At 43.4% G+C, this 16,930-nt stretch overlaps 1 protein-coding gene across 1 annotated transcript in view; it reads right to left on the bottom strand.

Annotated features, from left to right (window-relative positions):
* Positions 1 to 16,930, bottom strand: part of KLC3 (kinesin light chain 3) — a 231,664-nt gene that overhangs the window by 159,564 nt on the left and 55,170 nt on the right. The window contains 3 exon segments of the mRNA XM_030217437.1: positions 5,452 to 5,487; positions 5,489 to 5,554; positions 5,785 to 5,899. Of these exon segments, the coding sequence (XP_030073297.1) occupies positions 5,452 to 5,487; positions 5,489 to 5,554; positions 5,785 to 5,899 (217 nt within the window).

The raw sequence follows: 16,930 nt of genomic DNA, 5'->3' as shown, positions 1-16,930 counted from the left end.
TACGCCTTATAGGGCGGGTCATCAAAGGTGCAAGAGTGTCTAAGGCAGAGGATACAGTATTGTTGTAAGAAGAAACAGCCTCGTTGACAGACGTGGATGGTGCCACAGTAGAGAGGAGGTTTGAAACATGGGAGGATAGAGATGAAGGGTCAATATCGTGAAGATTCCTAGATAAATTAGATAAGATAGGATGGGACTGGGAGGGAGGAGATTTAAGTGTGAAAGTTATAAGATGGTGATCAGAGAGGGGAAGACCAGAGGCAAGGAAACTAGAGGGTGAACAGTTGGAGGAGAAGATGAGATCAAGACAGTGACCATTTTGATGAGTGGGGGAGGTAGAGCATAGTTGGAGTTTAAAGGAGGATGTTAAAGCGAATAACTTGGAAATATAAGAGTTGGAAGGACCATTAGCATGAATATTAAAGTCACCAAGGATGAGAGAGGGGGAGGAAGGATCATGGAAGAAGGCAAGCCAGGCATCAAAGTCACTGAGAAATGATGAAAGGGACTTATCAGGGGGACGATAAATGACCGCTATTCGAAGAGGCAGAGGAGAGAAAAGGCGGATAGAGTGGACTTCAAAGGAGGAAAAACAGTGAGATTAAGGTGGAAGAAGGAGTTGAAATCTGGAGGAGGGAGAGAGAAGTAGTCCAACACCGCCCCCGCGACAAGTAGGGCGAGGAGTATGTGAAAAAAGATAACCACCATGGCAGAGGGCTGCGACTGAAGCAGAGTCATCAGGGCAGAGCCAGCAGTGGCGTACCAAGGGGGGGGGCGGGTGGGGGCGGAAGTAACCTGTTCCGGGGCAGAGGGAGCATGGAAACCAACGACGCTGACCGGCGCGCAGCACCCCCCCAGCAGCGTGCACCCGGGGGGGTTCTTTCGCTGGGGTGGGGGGGGGGGTGTCCCTTCACCGGGGGGGGGGGTCGCGCTGCACGGGGGGGGGGGGCACATCGGCCATCCGCCCCGGGTGTCAGCGCCCCTCGGAACGCCACTGAGAGCCAGGTTTTCTGTTATGGCGAGCAGATGGAGGTGACGCAAGATAAAGAGGTCCTGGATATAGGGGAGTTTGTTACAGATAGAGCAGGCATTCCATAGGGCGCAAGAGAAGGGCAGAGAAGAGGAGGGGAGTAGAGGAATAGAGATGAGGTTAGAGAGGTCGCGGTGAGATCTGTAGAGTTGGGATAATAGTTGGTGAGGAGGGCCAGGATTGGGATTGATGTCACCGGCTGAGAGTAAGAGAAGGAGTAAAAGAGAGCGGAGGAGAGTAGGAGAGGTGTGGCCACGAAGGCGAGAGGTATTTAGGTGGAATGGGGAGGGCAAAATGGAGGGAAGAAAGAGACGGAGATTAAAAGCCAAGAGGGAGGAAGAGGGTAGGAGAGAAGGTGAGGTGATGAAGTCGATGGATGGGCAGTGAGTTCCTGTAGCGGAGAGAGGTAGGGGGTGAGGGAAAAGATTAGGAAGGGACAGGGCTAGGAAGATAATGTGAATAGGGGCCATAAATGACTGAGGTACTTTAGCAACTGGGAAGAAGATTAGATGTAAAGAGAAAAATGGGGCACCTAGAGCGGAGGCCATGAGTGGATCGGAGTGGACCTGGGTGTGTCACCCCAGAGAAGGCTGTAAGGATATGCAGATGAGCTGCAAGTCCTCCACAGCACCTGAAAGGCAGCCGGTGGTAGAGCTGGGCACCTCTCAGCTGAGGAAAGGCTTACCAGGGGTTAGGCCTTGTAAGTGGCTTGTTAGTTTAATATTAAATAGTATCTGGTCAGTGCTCAGCTCGCAACAGTCAGTGTTTTGTAAAATGCTGACTACCATGGCAGAATTAGCCCTGCATATTCAGTGCTAGACCATGTTCGGGCACCGGCACTGAGTGCTGGAGCTTATGTGGGTCCCAACTGATATTCAGCCAGGACTCAACTAAGAGACAATTAGGCGGGCCCTGGCTGAACATCAGCTTGGACCCGCATAAGTGCTTTCAGTGCCTTTGCCCCCTCCATTCCCCCTCCCCCAGTAATGATCTCCCTTCCACCAAAGAAAAACAAATCTGGCCCCAAGTTCCCCAATCCCCCAGCTCCAGAGGTCCATCTGGGCCTACCTGAAGGTCTATTGTGGTCCAGTGGTGGTCCTAAAGGCAAGAGTGATGCCCACTCACTCCTGACCCTAGTGGCTCCTTATCCAAAATGGCTGCCATGACCTCAAGTGAGTACTGCAAGATTGCTCCTAGAGGTCACACCAGCCATTTGGATATGGAGCTGCTTAGGATTCCACCAGAATTGGAGGTGGGAGCTTATGAGGGTGTGGGATGAATGGAGTAAGGATGCGGCTCATTGTGCAGTTGGGGGTAGGAGGGAATACATAAGTACATAAGTATTGCCATACTGGGAAAGACCAAAGGTCCATCAAGCCCAGCATCCTGTTTCCAACAGTGGCCAATCCAGATCACAAATACCTGGCAAGATTCCAAAAAGTACAAAACATTTTATACTGCTTATCCCAGAAATAGTGGACTTTCCCCAAGTCCATTTAATAACGGTCTATGGACTTTTCCTTTAGGAAGCCGTCCAAACCTTTTTTAAAACTCCGCTAAGCGCCTTTACCACATTCTCTGGCAACGAATTCCAGAGTTTAATTACACGTTGAGTGAAGAAAAGTTCTCTCCGATTTGTTTTAAATTTACTACATTGTAGCTTCATCGCATGCCCCCTAGTCCTAGTATTTTTGGAAAGCGTGAACAGACGCTTCATGTCTACCCGTTCAACTCCACTCACTATTTTATAGACCTCTATCATATCTCCCCTCAGTCGCCTTTTCTCCAAGCTGAAGAGCCCTAGCCGCTTTAGCCTTTCCTCATAGGGAAGTCGTCCCATCCCCTTTATCATTTTCGTCGCCCTTCTCTGCACCTTTTCTAATTCCACTATATCTTTTTTGAGATACGGCGACCAGAATTGAACACAATATTCGAGGTGCGGTCGCACCATGGAGCAATACAAAGGCATTATAACATCCTCATTTTTGTTTTCCATTCTTTTCCTAATAATACCTAACATTCTATTTGCTTTCTTAGCCGCAGCAGCACACTGAGCAGAAGGTTTCAACGTATCATCGACAACACCTTTCTTGGTCAGTGACTCCTAACGTGGAACCTTGCATGACGTAGCTATAATTCGGGTTCCTCTTTCCCACATGCATTACTTTGCACTTGCTCACGTTTTAAATGTCATCTGCCATTTAGACACCCAGTCTCCCAGTCTTGTAAGGTCCTCTTGTAATTTTTCACAATCCTCCCGCGATTTAACGACTTTGAATAAGTTTGTGTCATCAGCAAATTTAATTACCTCACTAGTTACTCCCATCTCTAGGTCATTTATAAATATGCCAAAAAGCAGCGGTCCCAGCAAAGAGCCCTGGGGAACCCCACTAACTACCCTTCTCCATTGAGAATACTGACCATTTAACCCTACTTTCTGTTTTCTATCTTTTAACCAGTTTTTAACCCACAATAGAACACTACCTATCCCTATCCCACGACCCTCCAATTTCCTCTGAAGTCTTTCATGAGGTACTTTGTCAAACGCCTTCTGAAAATCCAGATACACAATATCAACCGGCTCACCTTTATCCACATCTTTGTTCACCCCTTCAAAGAAATGTAGTAGATTGGTGAGGCAAGATTTCCCTTCACTAAATCCATGTTGACTTTGTCTCATTAATCCATGCTTTTGAATATGCTCTGTAATTTTGTTCTAATAATAGTTTCTACCATTTTGCCCGGCACCGACGTCAGACTCACTGGTCTATAATTTACCGGATCTCCTCTGGAACCTTTTTTAAAAATTGGCGTTACATTGGCCACCCTCCAGTCTTCCGGTACCACACTCGATTTTAAGGATAAAATTACATATTTCTAACACTGCTATGTAATTTATGCAAGCTCATTTTTCAGTTCTGTCTGTACTCTGGGATGAATACCATCCGCTCCAGGAGATTTGCTACTCTTCAGTTGTAGAACTGCCCCATTCATCCTCCAGGTTTACAGAGAATTCATTAAGTTTCTCCGACTCGTCAGCTTCAAATACCATTTCCAGCACCGGTATCACTCCCAAATCTTCCTCAGTGAAGACCGAAGCAAAGAATTCATTTAATCTCTCCGCTACAGCTTTGTCTTCCTTGATTGCCCCTTTTACTCCTCGGTCATCTAGCGGGCCAACTGATTCTTTTTCCGGCTTCCTGCTTTTAATATACCTAAAAAAAATTTTACTATATGTTTTTGCCTCCAACGCAATCTTTTTTTTCGAAGTCCCTCTTAGCCTTCCTTTTCAGCGCTTTGCATTTGACTTGACAATCCTTATGCCGTTTATTATTATTTTCAGTCGGTTCCTTCTTCCATTTTCTGAAGGATTTTCTTTTAGCTCTAATAGCTTCCTTCACCTCACTTTTTAACCACGCCGGTTGTCGTTTGGTCTTCCGTCCTCCTTTTTTAATACGCAGAATATATTTGGCCTGGGCTTCCAGGATGGTGTTTTTGAACAGCATCCACGCCTGATGTAAATTTTTGACCCTTGCAGTTGCTCCTCTAAGTTTTCTTTTCACCGTTCTTCTCATTTTATCATAGTCTCCTTTTTTAAAGTTAAACGCTAACGTATTTGATTTCCTATGTATACTTACTTAAAAGCTAATATCAAATCCGATCATATTATGATCACTGTTATCAAGCGGCCCCAGCACCATTACCTCCCGCACCAGATCATGCGCTCCATTAAGGACTAGATCTAGAATTTTTCCTTCTCTTGTCGGCTCCTGTACCAGCTGCTCCATAAAGCTGTCCTTGATTTCATCAAGGAATTTTACCTCCCTAGCGTGTCCCGATGTTACATTAACCCAGTCAATATCAGGGTAATTGAAATCACCATTACTGTGTTGCCCAGTTTGTTTGTGTTGCGTTGGCATTGCAGGGAAGGGAAAGGGGTACCAAGAAGGCAGATGCCGCAACCCAGAAGTTAAGTGGGCACCAGCTATTATTCAACCCGGTGCCAGTTAGCTTTGTGGATAAAGATAGGACAAGCTTTTTTGCTGGCTTATCCCTCACTCTGCCCAAGCTCTAAGGCCAGGGGTGGTCTATGGTGATATTCAGCAGCACTGTCCGGTTAAGCCCCACTGATTATCAGCGTTTAGGGCAGCTCTACTGAATTTAACTAGGCAGGACTCTCTCAAGCCAGGTTAAATTCTTTTGAATATCAGGTGGTATATGTCCATGAAATGCATTTTTACGGGATTGTTCTGGGAGGTATAGTGTTCAAATGATCATGATTGTTGAGTTTAATTATAAAATCTTGGAAAGGGGTGAAGCTCTAGGAATGTAAAAGTTAATTGAGAGGGGACACAAGGCTGAAGGTTTGCCTAGGGTGTCTAATATCGTTGCCTCAACTCTAGCTAAAGCTCTTTCCTTACCTTCTCTCGGATTTCCAATGCTCGTTTGCACAGTGGCCTCTGCCTCCTTGTATCTTCCCCGCTTCCCATGAAGCACTGCCAGGTTATTCAGAGTGGCAGCTACCTACAGGAGAAGAGGAAGGAAGAAGGACAGTTAAAATAATTGGGAAGGACAAGACTCTAGGTTTATACATGCTTCAAAAAGAAGATGCTCTCTCTAGCCGTGGAGGAAGGAGTGGGGAGGAGGAGGACCCACAGGAACTGCAATCCCAGCCTTTCACAGCAGAAGATGCTGCAGAGAATTGGGCAGGAACTTCAGTGTTCCTTATGTTAAAGAACAAGATGGCCACTAACCGCAGGATGGTCCACTCCCATGGTCTGTTCACGGATCTGAAGAGCATCATTCAGGAGATCTATCGCCTCCTTATATTTATTCTGGTCTCTGTAACAATAAGAAGAAAATTTAATCCTAGGCTGTGGTTTTCTATAATAAAATGGGGTGCTTTAGTTTCAGGGTTTTATTTATGTATTATTTATTTATATCCCAAATTATCCCAAAAACAAGCTTGAGTTCAATATGGCTTGCAGTTTTGATTAAAAATACAGAGTTTGAATTTCAACATAGTGAAGTAGTATGATGAAGTGACAGAGTAACAGATTAACAAATAAACTACATATAGTCTATATATTGATAGAGTCGCAATACAGAAAAGAGACAAGATTATCAATTGATTATTGTTATATTAACTAATGTAATGAATTCTGGTATGAATTGGTGAAGAAATGAGTTTTCAGCAATTTTCAGAATTGTAAGTATATAGGATGAAATCTAATAGATTTTGGAAGAGTTACTACTACTACTACTGCTTATCAGTTCCAACATTTGGTTCCAATATAGGTGAAATCAGCTGAAAGTGGTTTTATATACCACATTTTTAAAATTTGGTGGACAAAGTATGAGAGGGTTCCTAGTTCCAAGGAAATTTTATGTAAAGATATTTCTATTAAATGGTTCATATAATCTGGAGCCAGTCCATACAATATCTGGAATATAAAGGTACATAGCTTGAACGAGATCCTGGCTTTAATGGGGGGACAATGTAATCTAATTAATAAAGGAGTGGCTTGCTCAAAACGTACTTTAAAATAAATCGAGCAGCTGTGTTTTGTACAGTTTGAGGTCTTTTTAGGACCTGCTCCTTACTACCCCGAGTACATAGTGTTACAGTAATCCAGCTATGAGATAACTAGAGACTGAACCAGCAGTCTCAGATGTAAAGTAGGGCCTGATGTGCCTAACCTTTCAGAGGGTTGTGAATAATTTGGAAATAACCTGGGAGACATGTTGATCAAACGTGAGCTGATGATCAATGAAAACACCAAGAATCTTCAAAGTGGATTCTATAGGATAGGAAGTTTGATCAATGGTAAATGAATTGAAGGAAGTGAAATCGTATGGGTTAGTAATGGCCAAAAATGTTGTTTTGTCCCTGTCGAGTTTCAATCTGAAATCAGATGCCCAAGATTCCATAAGGTCAAGGCCTAATTTTATTTGGTGTAAGATTTCAGAAATATGTTTACTGCAAGGGAAGTAAATATTGATGTCTATCAGCATTAGCCTATTTGAGGCTTTTGGGCCTACTCTGTGTCAGCAAAAGACCTCTGGGACAGCAGCTCTGACATTCCCCCCCCTCCCCCACCTTCCTAGTCTGATACTTGGGAATGTCACGCAAGACAGAACTTCTACCTGTGCTTCTGAAAAAAAAAAAAAAAGAAGAAAGCCAGAACCAATGCTCAGGAAACAATAGAAATGAACCACTGTCTCCATAAACTATGCCTTCACAGGAATTCATACTTCCTATGTGTAGCAAAATAATTCTGTTATTTAAACCAGGGAGGGACAAAAAGAAAAGACACACACACATCCACACCCCCCCCCCTCCATCCTACCTGCAGCCATTCCACACACACACACACACACACACACACCTATTCTCAGCCCTGACAGAGACAGACACTCATTCACTCAGAGATATCAGGCAGACCCTGAGACACACAGAAGCAGTGCTGTATTATCTTTCTGCCCTAAGTGCTGTAAGCCTATTTCTCGATAAAATACCTTTTGCCAAGCCACACTTGTGTGTTGTATTATTGTGCTACCAAACCCACTGCCCCTAAGAAGTGGACTCGGGACCAGAAAAAGGAACCCAGAACACCACCAAAGCTGACCTCTGGGCCCATAATGGACAAGGTCACTTGCATACATGAAGGTTTTGAAACCTGCAGATTCCAGACTGCTACCCAGGGGAGACATTACGTTAATTAACTCTGCAGACTTCACTTACCAAGGAACCAAATGGTGGAATTCCTTACCATCCAAAATAAGAAATTATACAGAAATATACTAGATTCTGCAAAATCCTCAAATCATTCCTATTCAAACAAATTCTCACAAAGAAAAACCATATCTCAAATAACTAATTATTACCTGAATTGGTTATTACTCTATTTACCATTAACTTTCTCTTTGCTTCATGTACAATTTCTCATTCATAATAGATTTTCTAAATGTTAAACATCCAAAGCTATTCCAGTATGTTTATCATACTGTACTGTAAAATTGAATTCTTTCAACAAATTACTTTCTTATGCATTATTCTTTATGTATCCTATACTATTTATTGTAAGCCACATTGAACTCAACCTTGTTTGGGATAATGTGGGATACAAACGTCACAAATAAATAAATGGGGGAGAGTGGAGAACCCTGAGGCACTCCACAATCAGGGGACCAAGGAGGATAAATGGAACCTGCCATCTTCACTTGATATGATATGAACTTCAGAAAACCTTGAAACCATTGGAGGACATTACCACTCAGGTCAAAGTGATCTAAGATGTTTAATAGTATGTGGTGGTCCACCATAACAAACGCACTCAACATATCAAATTGCATCAGGATTATCTTTTTATCATGACTGACTTCTTTCTTGAGGTTGGAAGTTAGAGTGGTAAGGTCTGTTTCAGTACTATAGGAGGGTCTGAAAACTGATTGGGATTTGTGCAGGAGTGCAAAAGATTAAAGATATTCCATAAGAGGTGCAGCAATGATACCTTCCATGACTTTAGTTAGTACAGGAATGGATGCTACTGGTGTGTAGTTGGTGACATCATTGATTGAAGCCGATAACTTTTTGGAATAGGAGTAAGTATTATTGAGCCTATATTCTTTGGGAAAAAAACCCATGACTTAATATGAAGGAAATGTTTGTTTTGAGGAGATTAATAAAAGTGCTTCCGCAATCTTTTAAAAGGTAGCTCGGACAAGCATCCAAGGAACATTGAGAGGAGAAATATTTCAGCAGAAATTATTTTACTGTCTCCAGCGACGGATCTAGGAATGTAGGCTCGGGCCGCGATCTCAGAGAGTTGAGAAAAGAATCCGATTGTTTTCTGTATAGAGACCTGCTAGAGGAAGGTCTCTGTGTGTATCCCTGCTTTCCTGTGATCTCTCGTGCTGTTAAAGTCTGTATCCATTCACTAATTCGTTTCCTTGCTGTCTGTGTCTCTGACATTGTTTCAGAGACTGCAGGGGGGGAGAACTTAAAGAGTCAGGTTTTCGTGAAGCTGCTATTCAAGATTTACAGCTCACTTATAAGCAGAGGCAAGAGTTTTATTGCTGGTTTTGTTTACATATGTGGCCCAGAACAGCCAGGTTCCTTTATAATATATAACCCCTGGACAGAGCTAGGAAGTTGGTTTAGCCAGACTCCTGTAAACGGAACCTGGGAATTAATCATTGGGTAGCTTTGCCCAGAAGAGTTATTCACCTATAAATGCTGGGCCTACACCAGAACTTTTCTTCTGTTAGATAGAACTGGAATAAAAGTAAAGTCACTGCTGTGAAATATATTAATTTATTATATAGGTAAGAAAATAGAATAATACACCCTACACTACAGCTCAGCTGTACAAATGTAGCTCCATTATGCTGATAAGCAACTGTAGAGTGTACTGTCTAACTAAAACACTGATATCACTGGTTACTAGGTTATTACACAATCCTGATTAGTAATAGTGACTAGGTCATGAAGTAATACAGTTAGCTGTAACAAATACAGAAGAAACCTGTCTTCGCAAAAAACAGTTAGCAGCACATCTTCCTGATCACAAAGTGGAGGAGTGGCCTAGTGGTTAGGGTGGTGGACTTTGGTCCTGGGGAACTGAGTTCGATTCCCACTTCAGGCACAGGCAGCTCCTTGTGACTCTGGGCAAGTCACTTAAACCCTCCATTGCCCCATGTAAGCCGCATTGAGCCTGCCATGAGTGGGAAAGCGCGGGGTACAAATGTAACAAAAAATAAATAAATAAATAAAAAATTTAACGGCTACTAAACCTCCTTATAGGTTTATTGGTTCGTTAGGGAGGATAATAGAAATTTTGTTGGACTTTATGACATCTTTTCATATTTTAAAGATTTTGTACTCAAAATAAGTACAAAAGCACATAAGCACCGCCATACTGGGAAAAGACCAAGGGTCCATCAAGCCCAGCATCCTGTCTCTGACAGCGGCCAATCCAGGCTTCAAGAACCTGGCAACCCCCCCCCCCCCCCCCAAAAAAAAAAAATGTAATAAATGTTCAATGGACTTTTCCCTCAGGAATCTGTCCAAACCCCCTTTAAATTCCGTAAGGCCAGCTGCTGTCACTACATTCTCCGGCAACGAGTTCCAGAGTCTAACTACACGCTGAGTAAAGAAAAACTTTCTCCTATTTGTTTTAAATCTACCATATTCTAGCTTCATCTTGTGTCCCCTGGTTTTGTTGTTGTTTGAAAATGTAACAAATGCTTCACATCTGTCCGCTCTACTCAACTCATTATCTTGTAGACTTCTACCATATCACCCTCAGCCGCCTTTTCTCCAAGCTGAAGAACCCTAACCTTCTCAGCCTTTCCTCATAGGGAAGTCGTTCCATTCCCTTTATCATTTTCGTCGCCCTTCTCTGCACCTTTTCTAATTCCTTTATATCTTTTTTGAGATGCAGCGACCAGAATTGGACACAATACTCGAGGTGCGGTCTCACCATGGAGCGATACAACGCATTATAACATCCTCGTGTTTGTTTTCCATCCCTTTCAACATTCTGTGTGCTTTCTTAGCCGCGGCAGCACACTGGGCAGACGTTTTTAACGTCTTATCAACGATGACTCCCAGATCCCTTTCTAGGTCCTTAACGTCTAACGCGGAATCTTGCATGACATACCTGTAATTCGGGTTCCTCTTACCCACATGCATCACTTTGCACTTGTCAACATTGAACTTCATCTGCCACTTGGATGCCCAATCCCCCAGTCTCACGAGGTCCTCCTGTAATCTTTCACACTCCTCCTGCGACTTGACGACCCTGAATAATTTTGTGTCATCTGCGAATTTAATTATCTCACTAATTACTCCCATCTCTAGGTCATTTATAAATATGTTAAAAAGCAGCAGTCCCAACACAGACCCCTGTGGGACCCCACTAACTACCCTTCTCCACTGAGAATATGACCATTCAACCCTACTCTTTGCTTCCTATCTTTCAACCAGCTCTCGATCCATAGTAATACCCTACCTCCGATCCCATGACTTTCCAGTTTTCTCAGGAGTCTTTCATGAGGCACTTTGTCAAATGCCTTTTGAAAATCCAGATACACAATATCCACCAGCTCCCCACTGTCCACATTTGTTCACCCCCCTCAAAAAAAATGCAGTAGATTGGTGAGGCAAGACTTCCCTTCACTAAATCCTTGCTGACTTGTCTCATCAGCCCATGTTTTTGTACGTGCTCTGTAATTTTATTCTTGATAATAGCCTCTACCATTTTGCCCAGTACCAACGTCAGACTCACCGGTCTATAATTTCCCGGATCTCCTCTGAAACCCTTTTAAAAATTGGTGTAACATTGGCTACCCTCCAGTCTTCCGGTACCACACTCGATTTTAGGGATAGATTGCATATTACTAACAGTAGCGCTACAAGTTCATTTTTCAGTTCTATTAATACTCTGGTATGAATACCATCAGGTCCTGGCGATTTACTACTCTTCAGTTTGCAGAACTGATCCATTACATCCTCCAAGTTTACAGAGAATTCGTTTAGTTTCTCCGACTCGCCCGCTTCAAATATGTTTTCCGGCACTGGTGTCCCTCCCAAATCCTCCTCGGTGAAGACCGAAGCAAAGAATTCATTTAATTTCTCTGCTACGGCTCGGTCTTCCCTGATCGCCCCTTTAACACCATTTTCGTCCAGCGGCCCAACCGATTCTTTAGCCGGCTTCCTGCTTTTAATTTATCTAAACAGATTTTTACTATGTATTTTCGCTTCTAACGTTAACTTTTTTCAAAGTCCTTTTTGCCCTCCTTATCTCTGCTTTGCATTTGGCTTGGCATTCCTTATGTTTTATCTTGTTACTTTCAGTCGGTTTCTCTTCTCCACTTTCTGAATGATTGTTTTTTTGGTTCTAACGACTTCCTTTACCTTACTGTTTAGCCACGCCGGCTGACGTTTGGTCTTTTTTCCTCTTTTTCTAATACGCGGAATATATTTGTCCTATACCTCCAGGATGGTGTTTTTAAACAGCATCCACGCCTGATACAAGATCTTACCCTGCGAGCTGCACCTTTCAGTCTTTTTTCACTCGCTTTTTTCATTTTGTCGTAATCACCTTTTCTAAAGTTAAACGCTAGTGTATTTGATTTCCTAAGTTCACTTACTTCAATGCCAATATCAAAACTGATCATATTATGATCACTGTTATCAAGTGGCCCTTGCACCATTACCCCCAGCACCAGATCATGAGCTCCAGTAATGACTAAGTCTAGTATTTTCCTTCTCTTGTGGGCTCCTGAACCAGCTGTTCCATGAAGCTGTCCTTGATTTCATCAAGAAAGTTCACCTCCCTAGCATGTACCGATGTTACATTAACCCAGTCTATATGTGAATAATTGAAATCACCCATTAATATTACATTGCCCAATTTATTCGCTTCCCTAATTTCCTTTGACATTGCTGTGTCCGTCCGCTCGTCCTGGCCAGGCGGACGGTAGTACACTCCTATAACTGTCCTTTTCCCCTTTTCACATGGAATTTCAATCCACAAAGATTCCAATAGGGGTTTTGTCTACTGCAATATTTGTAGCCTATCCGAGTCAAGGTTCTCATTTACATACAGTGCTACCACTCCTCCTATCGATACGATATAATTTGTAGCCCGGTATGACTGTGTCCCATTGGTTATCTTCCTTCCAACAGGTCTCAGAGATGCCAATAATACCCAATTTTTCATTGTGTGCAATGTACTCCAGCTCTCCCATCTTATGTCTCAGGCTCCTGGCATTTGCGTATAGACATTTCAATGCATGCTTGTTGTTTTGTTTTATATTATGTTTAATACTTGGCATTATTAATGTGTTATCTTCTGTCTGGTCATTATTAATTTTATTTAAGGCCATCTGATCTACTACAATTTCTTTGACATCCTTACTTACAAGTAACCTTTTCTTCCCTGTCTGGATGATATCCTCAAAAGATACCTTATCCTGAACCATGCGCTTTTGAGCGACTTCCCCCCCCCCCCCCCATTTTCTAGTTTAAAAGCTGCTCTATTTCTTTTTTAAAAGTTGGACGCCAGCAGCCTGGTCCCACCCTGGTTAAGGTGAAGCCCATCAGATCGGAATAGGCTCTCCTTTCCCCAGAATGCTGACCAGTTCCTGGACAAATCTAAAACCCTCTTCCCCACACCATCGTCTCAGCCACGCGTTGAGACTCCGGATCTCTGCCTGTCGCTTGGGCCCTGCGCGTGGAACAGGTAGTATTTCAGAGGAATGCTACCCTAGAGGATCTGGATTTGAGCTTCCTTCCTAAAGCCTAAATTTAGCTTCCAGAACCTCTCTCCCACATTTCCTACATCATTGGTACCCATGTGTACCAAGACGGCCGGCTCCTCCCCAGCACTATCTAAAATCTTGCCTAGGTGCCTTGTAAGGTCCGCCACCTTCGCACCAGGCAGGCAAGTCACCAGGCGATCCTCACGTCCACCAGCCACCCAGCTATCTACATGCCTAATGATTGAGGCACCAACTACAACAGCGGTCCTATCTTTTCCCCTGTGGGCCGTAATCAGAGACATATCCTCGGTGCGAGAGGATAATACATCCTCTGGAGGGCAGGTCCTGGCTACAGGAGTACTTCCTACTTCACCAGGGGAATGCTCGCCTTCCAGGAGGCCTCTCTCCTCCGAAGTAGCACAGGGGCTACCCGACTGGAGGTGGGACCTCTCTACAACATCCCTGTAGGTCTCATCATATATACTGCTCTATCTCCCTCATCTCTAACCAAGTCTTGAACCCTAGCCTCGAGAGAACGGACCTGTTCCCTGAGAACTAGGAGCTCTTTGCACCGAGCACACACATATGACTTCACACCAACTGGGAGATAATCACAAATGCGACACTCTGTGCAAAAGACTGGGTAGCTCCTGGACTGCTGACTCCATCTAAGTGTTTTTAAATCTTATATGAGTAGCTATAGTATTAAAATGTTAATAAGATACAAGTGTTCTGTAGTTTATATAGGATATTGTATTATCCCTGTTGCTAGTTGAGATACAGTAGGGGTTGATTCATTTGACTGGGATAAATTCTTAGTATTTAGTAGGGAGTAATTAAATTATAGTTTTTTAGTATTCATAGATGATCTACCTATTTGTTAGTTATAATAACTGCTTTTGGCTTCTCTACTTTTTAGATTTATAAGCCCTTACGGCTGATTTCCAACATTGTTTAATTGATATCTGATTTGGTTTTTGATCACTTCCTTTCTAAGTTATAACAAAGTCTTTTCAGTAGGAGAGTTTCACAATTGAACGAGGGGAATGTTTTTTTGGGATGATCTAGTTTTGGATTTTGTGGGAGCGAAATCATCCAGAATAGATTTACTTAAGCATCCCAGTCAGACATGAAATTGATTGAATCTGTTGAGGTAAAGCCTGGTTATTTAGTACATTGGACAGAATTTTAGAGAGTAAATGTTGCCTCTAGATTGAAAAACTGAAGAGGCCTCAGGAAGTAAATTGTTTTCTAATGGATTCCTTCCAGTATTTATTTATTTGTTACATTTGTATCCCACATTTTCCCACCTATTTGTAGGTTCAATGTGGCTTACATAGTACCGGAGAGGCCTTTGCAGGCTCCGGTGTGAACAAATACAGGGTGATGTTGTGGTAAGATCAAGTTCATGTGGCACAGCCACATTAGGGAATCGGAGAACAGAAGAGTTGTGTTTTGTCCATTACATGCTTTAGTTTGGTTCTGTTGTAGAGATTAGTATAGAGTGAAAGTAATTTTTTTATGGTCTGACCAGGGTATTGGAGACTAAGAAATGTTGTCAATATAGTGGTTGTCTAAGTCGTTAAATCTATGGGCTAGTAGGTCCAGTAATTTCCTGGTGTGGGATGAAGTAGTTTTTGAGTGAATAAGTTGCCACGATGATATGAAGTCTTTTAGTGTTGACACCATTCACATTATTTAGTTTATTATTTAGTGCATTTCTATCCCACATTTTCCCACAAGTGCAGGCACAATGTGGCGTACAGTAGCTCAAGAAAAATTACAATAAAAGAAAGTATAAGCATAGAATGACAGGAGGAATTCACAGAAAAGACATGGGGAGGAAAAACTGTCCACCAAGAGCAAGTGAGTGAGAGTCCCACTTCAAACCACAATGGGAGGACTTCCGGTTGGAGGAGTGAGGACGCCTGATCTCACTGCTCTGAAGCGCCCGAAAGAGCCATTGATTAGAATCAGCTGATATCCCCCCGAAAAGCAATTTGCAAGCGGTTAAGTTGAACAAGGAGAGCGAGACATACAAAAGGAGAGAAATCGAGAGGTATGGCGGTCCAAGATGCTGAAAAAAGAGAGCCGAGAGAAAGGGCGCGGAGCGGAGGCTAAAATGGCGGATAAGAGCCAGCCGCCGTCTCCGACTCCGAGCTCGCAATGGGCAGCGGAGATTATACGGGAAGTGTCGGAGGCAGTGGAATTGTCGGTTGATGACAAATTTCAAAAAATATTGGACAAGTTAAACAGCATGGAGGAGAGATATGCTACCATCGTGACAGACCTGCGGGAGGTACAGCAGCGAGTCAGCAGTGTTGAAGACACAGTGCAGAAGCTGTCTGGCGATACTCCTGCACTGCTAAAGCGAGTCACTGAACTGGAGGAACGGTTAGAAGACATTGAGAACCGTGCAAGACGGAACAACCTCTCGGTTGGTAGGTCTACCGGAGTCCCTGGGAGAGAGAGGACCTCAGAAGTTTTCTTGAAAAATGGCTACCGGAGGCAGCGGAGCTACCGGAGTTGGTGGGGGAGGCTCCGTTTAGAGAGAGCACACAGGCTGGGGCCCGCGAAGGGCAGGTGAAACTCGCCCTAGAGTGACAATCCTTAAAGTGCTTAATGATGCCCACAAGCAAAAATTTTACAATCGCTGCGGGGAGGCAACCACCTGAGATATCAGAACAATAAAGTCCTTTGTTTTCAGGACTATTCGACCAAAGTAGCTGCAGCTCGGAGGGCATTTGTACCAGCTATGCTCGGCACTTTTTGCACACAAGATTCGTTTCAGCCTCTTGTATCCAGCGAAATGAAAGTTATGGAACAAGACAAGGTGCTATTTTTTGAACGAGTGGAAGACGCTAATGGATATCTGGAGGAAGTGGTCAAAAGAGAGCTGCACCAGAGTGAATGCAGAACTGTTGGACATGCGAGCAGACAACAGAGAGGTAGCAGCTGAGTCTGTAGCAGACAGACGGACTAGTAAGTTAAACTTCGAGATAGCAGTTGTTTTTAAGCTGTAGTTTGGGGATAACCCTGATGCCAAGTTTCGTTTGAAGCAGTTGTTTCCACCTTGTATTTGGGAGTTTTGAGCCCAGGAAATCCTCCTACTGACAGTGGACTCGCGAAGGAGCAAATTGCCAAAGTGTTAAGGCAATAGGGCAGCAGATAAGGTTGGCAGTTCACATAGGCAGGATCTGTCGCTAGCAACGTGATAAGAATTTACAAGCCTGCAAAAAGAGCGCAGCTGAGATATAAAAGACACTGGAAATCGGGAGATAAAGCAGGAAGAGGAAAAGCTGGTTTAGCTGGACATTCGTAAGAAGTTATTATAATTTGTAGCAACCGGGCATGAGTCCCCCCCAAGGCTTGGAGAATAGGATTGTGGGATGAGGACCTGTGGAGTTTGGAGATAGAGGACTTGCAGATGCAAAATGTGGTGGGGCGATTGTACTGATTGATTATCCTGGGAAGTAATGAACCATTTAGACCTGATCTTGAATGTTTTCTCTTGGCAGAAGGGGCCGGAGGGAAGTCATTAGAGTATGTCTCAGGTTGTTGCAGGTTTCATGTAAGATAAAGACGGAAGCAGGGGAGAGATGTTTGTTGGGGCTCCTATGGATCTGAATG

The sequence above is a fragment of the Microcaecilia unicolor genome, chromosome 11 (assembly GCF_901765095.1).
Source record: "Microcaecilia unicolor chromosome 11, aMicUni1.1, whole genome shotgun sequence".
Taxonomy (NCBI): Eukaryota; Metazoa; Chordata; class Amphibia; order Gymnophiona; family Siphonopidae; genus Microcaecilia; species Microcaecilia unicolor.
The sequence above is the reverse complement of the archived record's forward strand: the minus strand, read 5'-3'. Positions and strand labels throughout refer to the sequence as shown.